Genomic DNA, 20602 nt, shown 5'->3' on the forward strand with positions numbered 1-20602 from the left:
CTTTGTTTCCTTATATGAAAAGTAAGAGTAATGATAGTATCCACCACTTAAGGTAATTAAAAAAACTTAGTAGTTATTTGCCTTGTTTAAAACAATTTCCAGGCCCGGCACGATAGTATAGTGGTTAAAGTCCTCACCTTGCATGCCCGTTATCCCATATAGTTGCTGGTTCTAATCTTGGTGGCCCAGCTTCCTATCCAGCTCTGTACTTGTGGCCTGGTAAAGAAGTCGAGGATGGTCCAAGGCCTTGGGACCCTGCATCCGCATGGGAGACCTGGAAGAGCTCCACCTCCTGGCTTCGGATTGGCTCAGCTCCAGCCGTTGCAGCCGTGTGGGGAGTGAACCATCGGATGGGAGATCTTCCTCTCTGTCTCTCCTCCTCTCTGTATGTCTGTCTTTCCAATAAAAATAAATAAATCTTTTAAAAAAAAATTTTCATGCATACTGAACATTTAATAGATTTTTAAAACTGTATCAGTTGCAACATTAATATATATACATTTCATATTTCTAAAAGTAAGAAATATTTTAGAATATTCTTGTGTAATACATGGTTCTTATAGAAAAATGAAATAATGTATCAAATCAAAAGGATGTGGGGTAGACTTTGTGATGTAGCTGGCTGATTAATCTTCACCATGGGATATCTGCATTCAGTATCAGTTCCTGGTTCAAATCCTGGATTCTTTGTTTCTTTTCTTGCTACCTGCTAGTGGACAAGCTGTCCAACTGACAGACCCAGATGGAGTTCCATGTTCCTGGCTTCAACCTGATGCAACCCTGACTATTGTGGCTGTTTGGGGAGTGAACCAGTTAATTGAATATCTTCTCTGACCCCTAATGCTCTATGATTTTGTTACTCTGCCTTTCAAATAAGTGAAAAAAAAAAATTATGAATGTTTTTAAATGGAACAAAAAGAAAACAAAGAGTGTCTGACCTTCAGGTGTGGTTAGTTAGCTGTCATCTGAAATACTGACATCTCATATGAATAATAGTTCATGTCTGAACTGCTGTACTTTCCATCCAGCTCCATGCCATTGAGCCTGGAAAGCAGTTGAAGATGGCCTGAATCATTGTATGCCTGCACTCATATGGGAGACCTGGATGGAGTTCCTGGCTCCTGGCTTTGGCCTTGCACATCCCTGGCCATTGTAGCCATTTGGTTAGTGACCCAGCAGATGTAAGATCTCTGTCTCTCTGGAACTCTGCCTCTCAAATAAATAAATCTTGAATAATTAAGCAACTAGTTTTGAAAAATTCCCAGGAAAAATAAATTTTAATGACTTTGTAAATATAGGAGTTAAATTCTATTAAATTTATTAATATACTAAAATTTTCCCTTTATGATTTCTTATTAATAGGAAATACACTTGACTCCATCCACTGATTTCTATAAGAAATTAGCCTTGGACTGTTCTGGTCAACAGGTAGCTGTTGACTTATTCCTTCTCAGTGGACAGTATTCTGATTTGGCTTCTCTGGGTAAGTTCTTCCTAACTTTTTTCTCTTAAATGATTATTTGAGTTGTATTTATAGGATGATATTCTAAGTAAGAAAAACCTATCTGTAAATATTAATAGAATAATTTCATACAGTTTATTTAACGGAATGAAATATTCGTTTCTGATAGACCTTTGGGAATTTAGGCCAATATCGACTCAAATGCCTGCTGTTACTTTTTTGAGCTAATAGACTTTAATGGCACAATTTAAAAGGAGGATGTCTTCTTTTTCAGGTTGTATTTCTCGATATTCAGCAGGTAGTGTGTATTACTATCCCTCCTACCATCATCAGCACAACCCAGTACAAGTACAAAAATTCCAGAAGGAGCTACAGAGATACCTCACGCGGAAAATTGGCTTTGAAGCCGTCATGCGAATTCGGTGCACCAAAGGTGGGAAAGAGTTTGGTTTTTGTTTGTTTGTTTTTTAATGTAGGAACAGGTATTGCTGATATATTTATTTATTTAATTTTGAAATTTTGAATAGCAAAGAAAACACGAAAGCTAGCACCCCTATCTAGTGTTCACTCCCCAAATCCCTACAGTAGCTGAGATTGAGCCAGGCTGAAGTCAGAAGCCAGGAGCTCAAGCCACATCTCTGGTGTTGGTGGCAGGAATCCAGTCATCACCGCTTCCCATCAAGTGCGTTAGTAGGAGACTAGAATCAGTAAGTAGAGCGAGGTAATGAAACCAGGAGTGCTGCTGTTGGATACAGGCTTTTCAGCTGCTAGGTTGAGTGCCTGCCACCCCTAACTGTTTAGGTACTAACAAACAGAAATGTTTTCACCTTAAGGTTTTTCTTCCTAAAATAGTTTCCTGAGTGTGATGGAATGTACAACTAATAATAGAGCCTACTGTTGATGTGCTTCAAACTATTGCAGCTGTCCAGTGTAAAATGATGGATAGTCTGATGTGTGAGCTATCAGTGCTAAGAGACTATGTCCCTAAAGAATATAAGAATATTCCTAATGGATTATGTTTTAAAGATTTAAAGAGAGGTATCTTCCAAATGGCCACAGTGGTGTGAGGTAGGCCAGTCTGAAGCCAGGGTGCCCAGAAGAGCTTCTTGGGTCTCCACTGTGGGTGCAGGGCCTCAAGGCTTTGGCCCATCCTCTGCTACTTTCCCAGATAATAGCATGGAACTGGATGGGAAGTGGTGGAGCCCATATGGGATGCCAGTAGCCTGCTATGCCATAGTGCTGCCTGCACCCCACTCATTCCTGAGTACATTTCCTATGCCATACCCACGTCTGTCAGTAGGGAATTTGGCCACAAGTGTCCTTGTGGGAGACAAGTGAGAATCCTGGGAAAGGAAGAGCATCAGACTCCCGGCAGACATTTGACAAGGATTTCCTGAGTGTCTCCCTGGGTGCCAGCTGCCCTGTCCGGGAAAGCCTGTACTGTACCATTACTTTAAAATGGTGTGTGTGTGCATGGTGTGTGTGTGAGTGTGTAAGACAAAGAGAGAAGCAGAGAGATGATCTTGCCCCCAGCATCCTCACTGCTGAAGTTACCTGCCAGCAGACCTTACCAGCCAGTTGGTCCCAAGAACCAGGCCTGTCGTTGAGACGCAGGAATGGTCTGATCACCTAGAGCCAATCTGTGGATGGGAGGCATCCTGAGAGTGGGAGTGCCACCTAGGTTGAGGAGCCTGCATGGGCCTCTCACAGAAAATGCAGATTTTACTGCCCAGCTGTGGAGAGGACAGCACAGGCCAGTGAAAGGCTCAGATTTGCAGGGAGGGGAATGGCCTGCCAGCTGAGGCACTCGGTTGAAGATGAGGTGTTTGTTATGGGCCCCACAAAGAAGGCAGATGAACCATTGTGTCAGATGTTTTGAAGCGTTTTAAAAAAAAAGATTTATTTATTTTCATTGGAAAGCCAGATTTACAAAGGTGCGAGACAAAGAGAAAGATATTCCATCCACTGATTCATTTCTCAAATTGCTGCAATGGCTGGATCTGAGCTGATCCAAAGGTTGGTGCCAGGTGCTTTTTCCAAGTCTGCCACGTGAGTTCAGGGGCCCAAGGCTTTGGGCCATTCTCTTTTGCTTTCCTAGGCCATAAGTGGGGAAATGGATTTGAAGTGGCACAGCTGGAAGTGGAGCTGGTACCCATATGGGATGCTTTTTCAACGGCTAGAGGCTTAACTTAATATGTCATGGCACCAGGCCCACCCAGATGGACATTAAAACATTTTTTAAATAACTATTTTAAAGGTGGGCAGAGAGGGCATTTCCATCCATTGGTTGGCTTTTCAAATCCCCTCACAGGCAGGCACGCCATCCTTGTGTCTCATGTATGATAGAGACCCAATCACTGCCAGTGTCACCTGCTGCCTCCTCAGAGGTGCATTACCAGGAAACTAGAAAACTGAGAATTGGTGAGACTAAAATGTAGGCCGTTTGATGCCAGATATGTGTGTTCAGGTGGCAACTTAATTGCTATAGTATATACCCAGTCCCTTATTCTTTCTCATTACTGTTTAAAAAGATTTATAAAAAGATTTATTTCTTTATGTATTTATTTATTTCTATTGGAAAGGCAGATGTACAGAAAGAACGAGAGACAGATCATCCATTTACTGGTTCACTTCCCAGATGGCTGCAATGACTAGAGCTGAGCTGATCCAGAGATAGAAGCCAGGAGCTTCTTCTGGGTCTCCCACACAGGTGCAGGGTCCCCAGGCTTTGGCCTGTCCTCCTCTGCTTTCCCAGGCCACAAACAGGGAGCTGGATGGGAAGTGGAGCGGCCAGTATATGAAGCAGCACCCATGTGGAATCATGGTGCTTGCTAGAGGAAGATTATCCAGTTGAGTCATCATGCTGGACCTGTCATTGCTGTCTTAATGGTTTCTATTTAAATATTTTATTTGTTTATGGGAAAGGCAGAGCTGCAGAGAAAAAGAGAGATTACCATATGATGAATCACTCCCCAAATAGCTGAGATGGCCAAAGCTGGGTTGATCTGAAGCCATGGGCCTGAAGCTTCTTCTGGGCCTCCCATGTGGTAGCAGGTGCCCAAGCACAGAGGGTATCTTCTGCTGTTATCCCAAGTGTGTTATCAGACAGCTGAATCATTGGAAGTGAAACAGCTGGGTGTTGAACCAGCACCCATATGGGATGCTGGCACTGCAAGTGAAAGATATTACCAATGTGCCAATTCTAAAAAAGTTGTTTGATAATTTAGAACATGTTCATTGAAGAAGACACCTATTAATTTTTGCCTTCATTAAGTATTTTGTCTTATATAAACTTTCTTTCTACTATTCTGATGAATGACTAGAACAAAAAGTAAATACCAGCATATCGATCTACTTGAATTGTTCTTTTTTTTCTCCTTTAGGTCTTTCCATCCATACTTTCCATGGGAACTTCTTTGTTCGGTCCACAGACCTTCTGTCTTTGCCTAATGTCAACCCAGACGCTGGCTATGCAGTACAGATGTCTGTGGAAGAGAATCTCACTGACACCCAGCTGGTTTCTTTTCAGTCAGCACTCTTATATACATCCAGCAAAGGTAAGTTTTTGTTTATTTACCTTTATTGTGATGATAAATACACAGTATTTTCAGTGACATAATAGTATTATTAGCCAAAAGCACAGTATTGTGATAACAGTAAGTTTTTAAACTGTTTTTAAAATTTCATTTTATTTTTAATGTTGTTTACATAGTTGAGAAAGATGTATCCCCGTGTGGCTGCTGATTAGGGTTGGGAGGATCGAGGGATGGAAGAAGGTTGGTAGGAGAAATATTTTCAATTTTTTTCTCCTATATATACAGTGGTGCGGAAAAAAGGAATGGGACTTACTCCTTGGTCACCTGATGTCATTTTAGAGACCCTGATGTAGGGAAAGAATGCTCCAAAAGTGTTATGTTAATGGTTTATTATTTCTGAGACTTTGTTGGTTTTGTTACTCCAGTGTTGAGAAAAATTTTCCAAGGACTATTGGTTGACAAAGTCTATCTTAATGCATCCACAACACACCCAGACGCTTGGTGTAAGAGCTTGGCCAGGAGAGTTTTCCAACCTGTTCTGCTTTCCATCCTCTGATGTGACATTCAGCATCCTCTGCTGGCCTAGAGGAACTGGTTGTTGTGTCCCCCATGTGCATCTGGGCATGCCGTTCACTGCTGGGCATCAACAACTGAGGAGGCCCAGTCCCAGTATGTACACTGCAAGTTCAGACCATGTATCATGTGATTTTACCTGCGGAGCAGGGATCTTTCATCTGCTAGTTAACTCCAAAAGATGGCCACAGCATCTGGAGCTGGGTTGGTCTGAAGCTACGAGCTTCTTTAGGATCTCTCACGTGGGTGCAGGGACCCACGAACTCAAGCTGCTTTCTGCTGCTTTCCCATGCACATCAGTAGGAAGCTGGATTGGAAATGGAGCAGCTGAAACTTAAACTACTTCCTTTATGGGATGCCAGTGCCATGGATGAAGGTTTAAACCTCCCATGCTTCTTGAGTTAAGTTTTAGAGGAGCTTATAATAGAATATAGAAAACACATTTTGGGCCCAGCGTGGTGGCGCAAGTGGTTAAGGTCCTTGCCTTGCACGCCCGGGAGCCCATATGGGTGCCAGTTCTATCCCGGGCAGCCCCGCTTCCCTTCCAGCTCCCTGCCTGTGGCCTGGGAAAGCAGTCGAGGACGGCCCAAAGCTTTGGGACCCTGCACCCACGTGGGAGACCCGGAAGAGGCTCTGAATTTTGTTTTTTGAAAGACTTTTGGTTATATATTGACAGGGAAGAGGTTGCTGGGGGAGAAATTCTCCATTATCTGGCCCAGGCCAAAAAAAGGGCCTGGAACTCCATCCACATCTGCCATGTAGGCAATGGATCCAAGCACCTGGCCCGTTCTCCCTGCCCTGCCAGGCACACCAGCAGAGAGTTGGATCGGTAGTAGAGTAGCTGGGACTTATATCAGCACCCACTCAATGCCTGTCCTGCAGGTGGTGGCTTAACCCACTAGACTACAGTAGCAACCCTGAAAAATCTTAGTTGACGACATATAGCATCAAAAAAACATTGTTAATTTTTATTCCCTTCCAGTTGCCTGTTTCATTTTAGCCTTACAATGGTTGTAAATATAAAATGCTGAACATTATCTTTTTGTTTTTTTATCAGTGTTTTAATAAAAATTCTAAATTGTGTTAGCCGTTTTCACAAAAAGATTTCTTGTCTTTATAATTATTTGATGTGAGTTCCATACATATATATATATATATATGTTTTTGCTACTTTTTGCTACTCATTTACCACTTTAGTTTGTATTATGGGCATCATCGTTAGTAATTTGTTCAATAATTCATTTTAATAGCTTGGTAATTAGTAATTACCTTTTGTATTAGTTTTTTAGCTAAAATGTAAAAATCTTGCTGCTTGGGAAGTTTTCTAAGATAAGTGCGTAAAGTCTGATTCTCAAAGGTTTTCATTTTGTTTCTTATAATTATTATGGTCATTGGGTAATTACTAAAGAAACAATATTGTGACTATTAATTTCTTTTTAATGTTACCTCTGCTTAACCCACATTGTTGTAAATTGGAACAAAGTGTATTTTTTTTCCAGTTTCTTTAAAATAATCTTTTGAAACATGCTGTCCCTTCACATCATTTGCATATTTTCTGCAAAGGTGAAAGAAGAATCCGTGTGCATACTTTGTGCTTGCCTGTGGTCTCCAACTTGAATGAAGTCTTTCTTGGAGCTGATGTTCAAGCAATTGCAGGCTTGCTGGCCAATATGGGTAAGAGGTGTCATTACCTAGTTCAAATAGTTTTTAAGCAATAACATTAGATAAATATATGTAATTTTGTTTTTTGTGTATACTTGGTTTCACATGTTTGATTATTCCGGGTCCTTGTGTTGGCTGGTAAGTGGCTATTTGAGAGGCCATTGTTGTAGTGTAGCAGGTAAAGCTGCAACATCAGCATCCAATGTGGACCTAAGTGATGTCCTGAATACTCCACTCTGGATCCAGCTCCCTCCTAATGGCCTGAGGAAAAGAGAGCAAATTGTGGTGCAAGTATTTGGGCCTCAGCACCCATGTTAGAGATCTGGAGGAAGCTCCTGTTTCCTGACTTCAACCTGACCCAGCCCCAGCCTTTGCAGCCATTTGGGGAGTGAACCAGTGGAAGGAGGGTCTCTTCCCCTAGTACTAACATTTTTCTCTGTAATTCTGCCCTTAAAATAAATAAAACCTTCTTAAAAATGGAATTTAAAAATGAGTTTATTTTGGTGCAAAAACATTTTCATCGATTTTTTTATAATATTTCTTTTTCATGAACTTTTGAAGTACCTTTCAATCTTATTCTGTTTGCACCATTAGCCAGATCATGTGAGCTAATGGAAGGTTTATTAATACCTTTACTTAATTACGTTCATCTCGAGTATAGTTACCTTTTTGATTTGTATCCTGTTTTCAGATCCTTTGTCTCTGTGGATGACAGAGACAAAACTTTCATCTATTCTTTTTTTCTTTTTAAAGATTTATTTTTATTATTTTTTTATTGGAAAGGCGGATATACAGAGAGGAGAGAGAGAGAGGAAGATCTTCCGTCCGATGATTCACTCCCCAAGTGAGCGCAACGGGCCGATACTATGCCGATCCGAAGCCAGGAGCCTCTTCCGGGTCTCCCACGCGGGTGCAGGGTCCCAAAGCTTTGGGCCGTCCTCGACTGCCTTCCCGGGCCACAGGCAGGGAGCTGGAAGGGAAGCGGGGCTGCCGGGATTAGAACTGGTGCCCATATGGGCTCCCGGGCGTGCAAGGCGAGGACCTTTAACCACTTGCGCCACCGCGCCGGGCCCCATCTATTCTTTCACTACTTAGATGCTGGGCTGAGAATGGCCAGGCCACAGCCAGCATTTAGGAACTCATTCTATGTCTCTCATGTGGGTGGCAGGCACTTGAGTGACCACCTCTGCTTCCCAGTTACACATTAACAGACGGTTGGATTTGGGAGCAGATCCACGACTTGAACCCAAGCTCTACACTATGGGATCCAGGCATTCCATTGCTTCACTAGACATCTTCCCTAAGTTTCTTAGCTGGATTCTTGTTCCTGCTCTCTATCAAGGAAGACTTGCAAATGGTCCACTTGCTTCACATACAAACATGCTAAAGCAGGGAGAGCTGCCCATTGTCTTGAATTCACTACTTGGAACCTTTTTGTAGTAAGGATCCTGTGAAGGATCCACCAGCAGCTAGTGTTCCATGTTGCTGGAAGTTGGGGCCCAAGGCCTAAGGGATATGAGGGTCACTGCCTTCCTTGTTTTTCTTTCAAGGTTGTTGTAACAGTGTACCCATGGTTATATTTATTTTGTTGGAAAACATTAACTGCCTCTCAGGCACTGTCTGTCGATTTTTAAAATAATCTGCAGGATGGGGTGACCCTGAGGCTGAGTGGCCACATCTTGTGTGGGAATGGCTTTTGGAGTCCCAGCTTCTGCACCTCCAGTCTGGTTTCTGGTGATGAAAAAACAGCTTTTAGCAAAGGTTGACTTGGTTCTCTAATGCATGCAGTTAACTGCTGTATGTTTTGGCTCATTGTGCAGTAATAACTCTAAGATTTGGTGTAATTATACACTGTCATCTTGACTCTTAACAGTGGTTCTTACCTTTTTTGTCCCTTCCCTGCCTTGATTAGCTGTTGACAGATCCATGACTGCAAGTCTGAGCGACGCTCGAGATGCTCTGGTGAATGCCGTCATTGACTCGCTTTCTGCTTACCGAGCCTCAGTCCTCAGTAACCAGCAGCCCGGCCTCATGGTTCCTTTTTCTTTGCGACTCTTCCCGCTGTTTGTGCTGGCTCTCCTTAAACAGGTAATTGAGAGGGAAACTGATATGGTGAAATATCAAAAGGCAAAATGTCTATTCTGTGAACGGCTAAACATTGGAGATAGAAGTTTATGCAACTTTAGATTCCTGAAGATGGGAACATTTTCTCTTATTTGACTCTCAAAAAGATTATTAACAAAAGAGAGTTCCAAATGAGTGGTTTACAGCAAATGTCTCGTGCGTGAGATGCTTACCAGATAAAATATTTGGGGATATTACACAAAGTTCTAATAATGAATTTTCCCTAGCGAGAATTCTTCACTCATGCCTTGTAGGCTACAGGATGTTGAGTCCCAGGATACCACCGTACACACCAGAGTCTGATGCTCTTGGCCCTGGTGTAAAATGCAGGGATGTTTGTATCGCCCACACATACACATCCTGTTGTGTAGATCACGTCTGGATGACTTGGAATTCCTAATAGAGTGTGGGTGTTATGCACATAGCTTTTATACTGATAAGAAATACAAATTCTGTTCAGTTTGAATCTGAGGTTGTAGAACTCACAGAGCGCTGATTGTGTAGTTTATTCTTGGACCAGAAGGCACATACCCAAGTATAGTACATATTCTCATTTACATGAGGAATTTAAAAGATTAACAGAGAAGCAGAGGGCAGTATGGTGGTCCCCAGGGGCAAGGGAGTGGGAAGCAATGTAAAGGCATTGGTCAGGGGGTACAGTGTTTCAGTTACAGAAGAGAAATACATCACAAATGGGAAGCATTTGAGGAGATAGACATGCAGGCTCATTTGATTCAATCATTCCTTGTTCTCTCCCATTTTATGGCATCAACTTTCACACCAAAAATACATTCAGCTATAGTTTATCATCAGTAAAAATTATTTAAAAAAAATTTTTTTAAGCTAGAGATATACCTACAGTTTTTTTCAGGCTCTTTCTTTTTCTTTATTTTTGACAATCTTTACATGGCTACTTAGGGCACAAAGGTTCAAGGGCTACAGGAAGGTGGGTAAGACTATTATTTCTCTTTTTTTTTCTGTATCTGGGGTAAATGGGGAGATAAAGGGAGAAGCCCCACCTAATAAAAATGAACAGAAACTGCTAATCATGTCAGATTTAAGGGTTTCTATATGCATTCTTTAAATGCCTTTTTGGAGACAAATAAGGTTTTTTTTTTTTTTTTTTTAATTATTACAGAAATCATTCCAGACTGGGACAAATGCACGTCTAGATGAACGTATTTTTGCTATGTGTCAAGTGAAATGTCAGCCCTTGGTTCACCTTATGCTTACCACGCATCCCAGTTTGTACAGAGTCGACAATCTCTCAGATGAGGTAAGATTGATTTCTGTTTTAGTAGCTTTTCCCTTTCTTTAAAAGAAAAAAATTTTTTTTATTTTATTATTTTATGATATAGTTCCATAGGTTCTGGGATTTCCTTCTCCCTTTCTTCATGACCCTTCCCACCGCTCATTTCCCCTGTATTACTGCAGTAGTATAGTCATACTTCATAGTCAAAACTCATAATTTAACCTTTCTAATGGAATGGCTGCCTTGCAGTTATTTTTCAAGATGATAGGTATAAAAAAAAGAGGAAAGGCATCCGACATATGTTTGATAGGCCTTTCAGAAAACATAAATTTGTTTCTTTGGCCACATACGTGCACATTTACAAGAGCAGTGATATTGTGGACAGGAGGGGAATGGGTACCATTCATAAAGGAATGCCTCCCATATGTGGCCAAGGCAAAGCTGGTGGCACTGCTGTAAACAAACATGTTAATGTGAGTATTGAGTATGCTAAACACACTAAGAACCCAGATAGCTTTGTTAAACAGATGAAGGAAAATGAGCAGAGAAAAAAGCAAGCCAAAGGGAAAGGTTCCCGGGTGTGTGCCAGCCTCCACCCCAACAAGTCCACTTTGTCAGAACCCGCGGGAAGGAGCATGGCTTACCAGAACCCCTGGCCTATGAGCTCGTGGCAGAGTGTAGGGAGGAAATAGAACCTCTAGACTATAAAAGTGTTTCTTTAAAAAATTACTCTAGCAAATTAACATAACAAATGCAGTACATTGTATATCTTTAATTCAGAGAATAAAAACAATCATTTAAATATGAAGCACTATTTATATTGGTTGTGATGTTGTCAGAACTTGATTAGTTGTAAAACTTGAGCAGGAGCCAGCATGGGAGACTGAGAAGAAGCTCCTGGCTTTGAATTAACTCAACTGCAACTCCTGTGCCCATCTGGGGAATGAACCAGTATATGGAAGATCTTTCTGTCTCTCCTTCTCCCCATTAATCTGATGTGTCTTTCCAATAAAAAATAAAAAGTCTTGAAAGTCAGATATACAGAGAAAAGGAGAGATAGAGAAGTAGATCTGTCCGATGATTAACTCCCCAATTGACTGCAGTGGCCAGTGCTGCACCGATCCAAAGGCAGGAGTCTAGAACTTCATCCAGGTCTCCCACGTGGATGCAGGAACTCAAGGCTTTGGGCCGTCCTCAACTGCTTTCCCAGGCCACAAGCAGGGAGCAGGATGGGAATTGGAGCTGCCGGGATCAGAAGCGGAGCCCATATGGGATCGCTTTAACTGATACAGTATCATGCCGACCCCAAATTTAACTCTTTCTTATCAACCTTCTTTACTGGATTTCCAGAAAGGGCTTTCTAGTTTCTCTTTCATTTTGGCAGGTCTCTGGCTAGGATCTGATAGTCCTTCCTTGAGGGCTACAGGCTCTTGGCTGTTTATAATTCCTAAGCCCAGAGGTCTTAACATGCTGTGGTGCTCAGTGCTTAAAGAGCTAAGCCTTATTATTGTAGGGAAAAGAGCAGTTTTCCAAAATCAGCATGAAGAATGTGAAGAAAGGGTGCCGATGCACAGAGCGAAAAAAATATTTTTTTTAACCTAGTTTTGCTTTGGCAATTTGAATCCTAATGTGTTTTGTGGCTTTAAGCATTATATGAAATAATTATATGTAGGACTTTTAGGACAATTAACTATAATGTACCAAGCAGCTCTTACCATCATTACCTTATGATAATAAAGTATATTTTCACATATATAAGAATTCATTTTTTAAAAGTTTTATTTTTTTAATTTTAATTTAAAAAGGCAGATTTACAGAGAGGAAAGACAGAGGCACAGATCTTCAGGCAGCTGGTTTATTCCCCAAGTGGCTGCAACAGACAGAACTGAACCAATCCAAAGCCAGGAGCTTCTTCAGGTCTCCCATGTAGTTGTAAGGTCCCAAGGTATTAGGCCGACCTCAACTGCTTTCCCAGGCCATAGGCAGGGAGCTGGATGGAAAGGGGAGTACTCAGGACATTAGCCAGTACCCGTATGTGACACTGGCGTTGCAAGGCAGAGTTAGCCAGTCAAATGACCATGCCGGCCCCGAATTATTATTTGTAAAGCAGTAGTTTAGAACATTCCTGAGACTTAGATTAGCTTTGTTTAGATAAGTGGTAAATAATTCCTTTTTAAAAATTTAAATATTGTTAATCAGGGCCTGGTGCAGTGGCCTAGTGGCTAGAGTCCTTACCTTGCATACTGCGATCTCATATGGGTGCCAGTCCTAATCCTGGCGGCCCTGCTTCCCATCCAGCTCCTTGCTTGTGGCCTGGGAAAGCAGTTGAGGACGGCCCAAAGCCTTGGGACCCTGTACCTGCATGGGAGACCTGGAAGAGATTCCTGGCTCCTGGTTTTGGATCGGCGCAGCACCGGCCGTTGCACTCACCTGGGGAATGAATCATCAAACAGAAGATCTTCCTCTCTGTCTTTTCTCCTCTCTGTATATCTGGCTTTGCAACAAAAATAAAGAAATCTTTAGATGTATATATAATAATTTCCCTAGGTCAGATCAGAACTCTTGAAGGCAACATTCATTTAGTTTTCCATCTTGTTTAGTTGTGACTCCAGCTCACCTGTGTCTGATAGCTCTCTTTTTTTGACTTAATTCCTCAGGGTGCCCTCAACATCAATGACAGAACAATACCTCAGCCTGCACTTCTTCAGCTCTCAGTGGAAAAGCTGAGCAGAGACGGGGCATTCCTCATGGATGCAGGCTCGGTGAGTGACTGACTCGGGCCACCTCTTTCAGCCTCTGACTGCTTGCCTGTCCACTCTCTTCCTCACAGGTTGGCAGGCTCTTCACCTCCAGCTCTGTTTGTGTTCACCTTCTTGTTTCATGACAAAAATAAAATGTCCCATTTATTTGAAAGCCTGTATACTCACTGAATGTCCTTGTGCTTTTTGAGTTTTTAAAGTGTCCTCTGGGTCAAGCTGAGTCAGCTTGCTAAGCACTGCACCGCCTTGCCGTCTCGCAGTATTTCATTCCTGTCCCTAGGTCCTGATGCTTTGGATTGGAAAAAATTGTGCACCGCATTTCCTAAGCCACGTTCTAGGAGTTCAAAACTATGCATCAATTCCACAGATTATGGTAAGTCTCAGTAGCTTTAAAGCACATTTCAAAGGTTGTAAAAATATGACTATTCAATTTTGGAATCAGAAATTACTGCTAAAAATCTTTCCCAAGACCAATTGTCCTGATAGTTTCTTTTCCTTCTGAAAATACTCATTGTGTGTCTTAGCATTCATGTGTCATTGGCTTATCTGTTGTTATATTTTTTTCTACTTTTGTTTATTTGAAAAGCAGTTAGAGAAAAAGAGGTCTTCCATATGCTGATTCCATTTCTCAAATGGCTGCAGTGACTGGAGTGGGCCATTCTCAAGCTAAGAGCTATGAACTTACCTGGTCTCCATCATGGATGACAGGAGTCCAAGCACATGAACCTCATCTGCTGTTTTCTTAGGAACATTAGACAGGAGCAGCTGCTCTTCCAAGTGGTGTCCCTATTGGCTGATGGAAGTGTAGGCAGTGACTTAACCCACGATCCACAGCCTTCTTAGGTTGTTACGACAGTATACTTGTATGGGCATTGTGGTACTATGGGTTAAGCCAAGGTCTGTAACACCAATTCAAGGTGTTCCATTTCTGATCCAGCTTCTGCTCGTGTGCCTAAGAAAGGAGCAGAAGTTGACCCAAGTGCTAAGGGTTCCCTACACCCTGATGGGAGAGGAGGACATCTATGCTCCTGCCTTCAAGCTGACCATGGAAGTGAACTGACAGATGGAAATCTCTTTATCTTTTCCTCTCTCTCTCTCTGTAACTATGTTTAAATAAATAATTAAAAAATTTTTTTGTTTATTTTTATTTGGAAGACAGATTTACAGAGAGAAGGAGAAGGACAGAGAGACATATCTTTAATGCACTGGGTCACTCCCAAAGTGGTTGCAATGGCTGCAGCTGAGCTGATCCAAAGCCAGGAGCCAGGAGTTTCTTCCAGGTCTCCCAGGCGGATGCAGAGTCTCAAGGCTTTGTGTCCTTGGATTATATTCTATTTAATCACCTTATTTTACATTTATGGAAGTCATTTAAGGACTTACGTGTTTAAACAACATTTCATGACTGGGACCATGGTATAGTAGGCTCAGTCTCTGCATCATTGGCATCCAGTATGGGTGCTGCTTTGAATTGCAGCTGCTGCACTTTGATCTAGGTCCCTGCTGTTTGGAAGGGCAGCAGAGGATGGTCCAAGTGCTAGAGCCACTGCATCCATGTAGGAGATCAGGAGGAAGCTCCTGTGTTTTGGTTTCACACTGGCCCAACTGTGGCCATTGCAGCCAGGCGAAATGTGATTCAGCCTGTGATTCAGATGGAAGATTTCTCTGCCCCTCCTTATGTCTTTGTAAAAATGCCTTTCAAATAGAAATACACAAATCTTAAAAAAAAAAAAAAAAAAAAGAACAAAGGAAAATGAAAAGAAAGACAAAAAAAATTAGTTTGGCAAGGTTAGCATTTATTTAGTGGTTAGGATATATGGGTCACTTATTGGAGTACCTGGGTCAGATGCCCTTCTTGGCTCCCGACTCTGTGGCCCTAGGGAGGTCCTGGTGATGGTTCAGGCTGTTAGGTTTCTGCTGCCCACATGGGAGACCTGGATTGCGTTGAAACTTCTGGCTTGAGCCTTGTTGCAGCCCTGGATGCTACAAACGTGTAGGGGATGAACCAACAGGCGGGAGTAGTTTGTCTTCTATCTGTTTCTGTCTCTAAACTAAACAGTAATTTAAAGTTAAGACAAAAAAGTTTGCTGACTTCTGTTTTAGATTCCTAGAACATCGTAGTCCCTACCCAAGTAATAGTATCATCAACTGGGAGTTGGTCGGATTGTTAATCTTAGGATCCTCTCCATGTGACTGCAGACCAACCAGATCACATGTTGTAAATGGGAAAGTACTGTAGAGCACACATTTTATATAGAGAGTAAGGTGGATATTATTGGCTTTGTATAATGTACATTTTATAGAGATAGTAAATTGGGTGTTAACTGTTTTTTTTTTTAACAGACAGACCTTCCAGAACTTGATACACCAGAATCTGCCAGAATGATCGCTTTCATCTCTTGGCTTAGAGAACAGAGACCGTTTTTCCCAATACTTTATGTAATAAGGTGAGTTGTGTTTTTCACTTGCTGTTAGTTGGTTTGGTATCACAAGGATTTGATTTGAAGTATAGAAAAACAAGAGGCTTCAATAAGTTTGTAAACATGTAATTAGAAAATAGTTTGATGCAGTAATACTTGAAATCTAAACATTTGACCCAACACAATAATGCCACGGTTAAATCCCCAGGATCCCATATGATTGCCAGTTTGTGTCCCATCTGCTCTTCCCGTCAAGCTCCCTGCTTGTGGCCTGTGAAAGCAGTATAGGGTGGGCCTGCACCCACATGGGAGATATAGAAGAAACTCCTGGCTCCTGCCCTCTGATGGGCTCTGCTCTGGCCCTTGTGGCTATTTGGGGAATAAACCATTGGATGGAAGAATGTTTTCTCAGTCTTTCTTTATCTGACTTTCTTTTTTTTTTTAAGATTTATTTTTATTATTTTTTATTGGAAAGACGGATATACAGAGAGGAGAGACAGAGAGGAAGATCTTCCATCCGATGATTCACTCCCCAAGTGAGCGCAACGGCCGATGCTATGCCGATCCGAAGCCAGGAGCCTCTTCTGGGTCTCCCACGCGGGCGCAGGGTCCCAAAGCTTTGGGCCGTCCTTGACTGCCTTCCCGCCCCACAGGCAGGGAGCTGGAAGGGAAGCGGAGCTGCTGGGACAGAACCGGCGCCCATATGGGATCCCGGGCGTGCAAGGCGAGGACCTTAACCACTTGCGCCACCGCGCCGGGCCCTATCTGACTTCCTAATAAAAATAATTAAATGAGAAAAATCCAGACTTTTTTTTCATGAACTTTTTGAAGAGTCCTTATATGTGTTCAATGTTTATGGCAATCTTTGATAAAACTTTAGAAACCAAAATGAAACCAAATCCTTCGCAATAAATGGTACTTAGGTTGGTGTGGTGGCACAGCTGATTTCCTTTGCTTGCTTCCCACACTATCATGTTGATTTGAATCATGGCTGTCGTGCTTGAGATCCTGCAGTGTACCTGGGAGGGCAGAGGAGGATGGGCGTCATCCTTGCGCCTTTGTCACCCATACGTTGTTCCTAGCTCTGGCTCTGGCTCAGTCCAGCCCTCGCTGTTAGGAGCCTATGGGGAGTGAGCCAGTATTTGAAAGTTATTTCTCTGTCTGACTTTCAAAAATAAATAAATCGTGAAAGCAATAATTAAATCTGCTAAATTCTGTTTTATATCCAATGACTGGAATCACTTAACTTTTAATGAACTTTTTAGTTAAAAAGCTTAATTGTTTATCCTCATTCCACTATAAATGTTCTACTAAGCAACATGTAGTTTGCATAAATCAACAAAAGTCTTCAAGAGAAAGACCTCTAGAAGTAAATAGCTGTGTGGTGACTATTATTGATAGTTATCCCATGTCAAAAGCCATGTGACAGTTGAATTGTATGGAATGTAAATGATTATTTTTGCCTTTAATCCTTCAGGGATGAGAGTCCAATGAAAGTAAACTTCCTTCAAAACATGGTCGAAGACAGGACAGAATCTGCGTTGTCCTATTATGAATTCCTGTTGCATATACAGCAGCAAGTGAACAAGTGAAGAGATGAAGACATTTCATTTAGTTACTTCTAAGGAAAGTCAGAATAACGCAGAATGCCCGGGGATGTGTAATACTTCCTTCTCTATGAGTTTGTGGACTGATAGGATAATTAAGATGTTCTCACTGTGATTTCAACAAACTATAGCAAATAAAGGACCACAGCAGAGAATCAAAATGCAACTCTGAAATACTGTATTTTTCAAATCAAAATGTATCTACATAAGATTGGATACCTTTTTTCCTTTGCCAATTATGTTTGAGTTATTATGGATTGAAATAAGAGAAGACAATATTGCAGAGGCAAAGTACATTTTGTAAAATAAAGACTTCTGTGTTCCACGTGTATATTTATCATTTTTTATTTTTCTGATTTTTTTTTGGCTGCTACATTTAAGACCTCACAACCTAAGTGTTGCAGGGAAGTTTCAAATTCATCGATAAATAATCTTTTTAAAATAAAATTCAGAAGTAAAAGAATACAGAAAATGAAAATTTGTTCCCGAAGCTGGTTTTCCTTTTTTTCAGGAAGAAAAAAGATCATGTTAAGTTAACTAACTGTGGCTCTAGAGGACTGTGAAGTAAGGCGTTCAAGCTTTCATGTCTGTCAGTATTCTCTGTTTCTTAAGAACAAACACAGTTTGATTTGAACTGCAAACTGTAATTAGATAATTTCCTGCTTTGGCTGAAGAAGACTTGTACAAAGAATTGGAGCTGTCTTCATAAGTTTTTGTGACTGGTAATGATTACAGGAAGATGGAAACTTCATTTGGATGTTTCAAGTACGTTTTTATTTAATCAATCTGATCTGTATTGTATATTGGAAGTGTTATTTTGGGTGAAATGAAAGTGAACGAAGCTCAAGGTTTCATCAATGGTATATCAACTGCATCAGTAACATTTTTGTCTAAGGAGTTTAACTGTTAAATTGGATGCCACGTATAAAACATATTTATTCTTGCATATTAAGATATTAACGATCAAGTGCTACTGTCTGATTTAGTAACAAGTAAGAGTACATGAGTCCATTATGTTGAGATGTATAAGAAGTTAAGTTTTCTGAACGTATTTCTTAAGACTGCATTTTTGATTCGGCTAGAAAAATAGTCAAAACTATTGATTGCTTTTGTTTACAAGTAAATTATACATCTGTATATTTAAAGTGCTGTGATACGATATCTTGAAAAGTGTGGCTCGTTTTCAATGATTGCATATGAATTTCTTTAAAGATGTTCATATGTGATACTTGATGAAGAGATCTTTTGTTTTTTTTTTTAATGGGTTAGAAATGTGTTTACAATCTTCTGTGATCACCAATGATATAGTAACCTTCAGGTTTCTATCTCTCGGGGATGACTGGCTGAGCTGTCAGGCCAGAAGAAGCAGGAAGTATACACCTCTTTATGGCTGACTTACAGTCGGTGTGCCCTGTAGGACTACCATGAGGTTTTTTTTTTTCCCAGTACATATATGTTACATTGAGCCCGAGTTTTCTTGAAAGCCGCTCCATTTATTGAGACAAAATTTTGAGACTGGCAAAATTTTAAGTTTTCCCCTCTTCTAAAGAAAGAAACAGAGTCACTGTGTACTGATGTTTCTGAAACTGCCTCCAATTTTGCTCTTCATGTGTTGAGCACGGTTGTAAAGAATCTTCCAGAGAGAAATGTGTGTGTTTTTCGGGATCACCTTCCTTGTGCCTCACTACATCCCGAAGAGGGGATGACTTGTTATTGCCACTTGCGTTGCTAGTAAAACCCACAAATTTACTTTGGGAATTTATTTTACATATTGTGTAACATCTGCAATCCAGAATGATTTTATAACATAGCATAAAACACATAACAATTTAGGATTCACAATATTTGTTCTCCAAATAATGAGAGAATGAATGAGTCTTTTTGGGGATATTGATATAAAGCAATTATTTTTTGCAATATTGAATGTGTTTTTTAGTTTGATTTTTTTCTTTCTAGTAGGGCACTACTTTCCATCATCTGATTACTTTTTGATGTAAAGCAACTAATATTTACACTATGCCATATTTTTTTTATTGTAGTTGTAAATTACGAAAGATCCTCGAATTTTCTATAGATCTACAACTACTAAAGTAACAGACAAGGGCAACCTTGGTGTTTAATCTGAGCATGGCAGTTCTACCATAAAAAGTACTCTATTTTTCTAATTTCTAGAATTTTTAAAATGACATTTCTGTAAGTCTGACATACTAATAATATTCACTTGAGCAGTACCATTTATTTTAGTTTGCATATATTTTCATTGTTTTTAATTTAATGTAATGTACTGAGTCTAATAGACTGTTTTGCAATAATTAGGATAAAAGATTTATTTCTTCTAATCAAAGATGCATAACAGCTATTATCTAGGGGACCACCAAATGTGATTTTAAGATTTTGTTAATTATTACAAATGTAATCCTTACATAGAAGTTTTAATTTTGTAAAGTAGTGTATAATATTGTAACATTAAATTTTTGTTCTCAGATTCAAATATGTATTGATCTTCCATGTGCTGTGTTAAGTCTTGCTTCTCTGAAATGTTAGAGACAAGATTTGTCTTCCTTTTTACAGTTTGTAATTTTCACAGTTTTATTCCTGTAAAGAAAAAAAAGTCATTTGTTACCCATGCAATCGTTTGTTCTGTGCTAACTTATCAATTTGGCTATTCAATAAAGTTAATTAAAAGAGCTAATATACAGTGACTGCTTTTTCAAAGTAATACAAAGTACTTGCCACCCACTAAGCAGTACTTTGTTTTGTATACAGGTGGAGTCCATAGAAAACTATTGCTGAAAGTTATTTGGAGCTGGCAATATGGTGTAGAGAGGTTGAAGCTGCTGCTTGTAATACCAATATCCCATATGGATATGAGGTTGAATTCCAGCTGCTCCACTTCCCATCCAGCTCCCTGCTAATGCACCTGGGAAACGGGAGAGGATGGTCCAACTTCTTGGGCCTCTGCAACCCCGTGGGAGACAAGGAAGAAGCTCCTGGTGTTGACCTGGCATAGCCCTGGCCATTGCACATGGAAGATCTGTCCTTGTGTCAATCCTGTCACTCTCTGCCTTTCAAATAAATTATCTGTTTCAAAAAAAGGTAAAGAATTGGGGCCCAGCACTGTAGCCAAGTTGTTATAGTCCTCACTTTGCATGCTCTGGGATCCTATATCAGCATCTTCGCTGCTCCACTTCCCTTCCAGTTCCCTGCTTG

The 20602-nt window shown here is 40.7% G+C and overlaps 1 protein-coding gene across 2 annotated transcripts in view; it reads left to right on the forward strand.

Moving 5' to 3' along the window:
* The window catches only part of SEC24A (SEC24 homolog A, COPII coat complex component), a 64679-nt gene extending 44595 nt beyond the window's left edge, over positions 1–20084 (forward strand). For both annotated transcript variants that reach the window (XM_040971942.1, XM_040971934.1), the window contains exons 14-23: positions 1363–1483; positions 1737–1895; positions 4846–5019; positions 7135–7245; positions 9146–9321; positions 10496–10633; positions 13267–13371; positions 13649–13741; positions 15709–15812; positions 17263–20084. In XM_040971942.1, coding sequence (XP_040827876.1) covers positions 1363–1483; positions 1737–1895; positions 4846–5019; positions 7135–7245; positions 9146–9321; positions 10496–10633; positions 13267–13371; positions 13649–13741; positions 15709–15812; positions 17263–17377 — 1296 coding nt within the window. In that variant the 3' untranslated portion in view covers positions 17378–20084. The remainder of the gene's footprint in view (positions 1–1362; positions 1484–1736; positions 1896–4845; positions 5020–7134; positions 7246–9145; positions 9322–10495; positions 10634–13266; positions 13372–13648; positions 13742–15708; positions 15813–17262) is intronic.
* The last annotated feature ends 518 nt before the right edge of the window (positions 20085–20602 follow it).

The sequence above is a fragment of the Ochotona curzoniae genome, unplaced genomic scaffold (assembly GCF_017591425.1).
Source record: "Ochotona curzoniae isolate NIBS_2020 unplaced genomic scaffold, NIBS_Ocur_1.0 contig_1, whole genome shotgun sequence".
In the NCBI taxonomy this organism is placed as follows: domain Eukaryota; kingdom Metazoa; phylum Chordata; class Mammalia; order Lagomorpha; family Ochotonidae; genus Ochotona; species Ochotona curzoniae.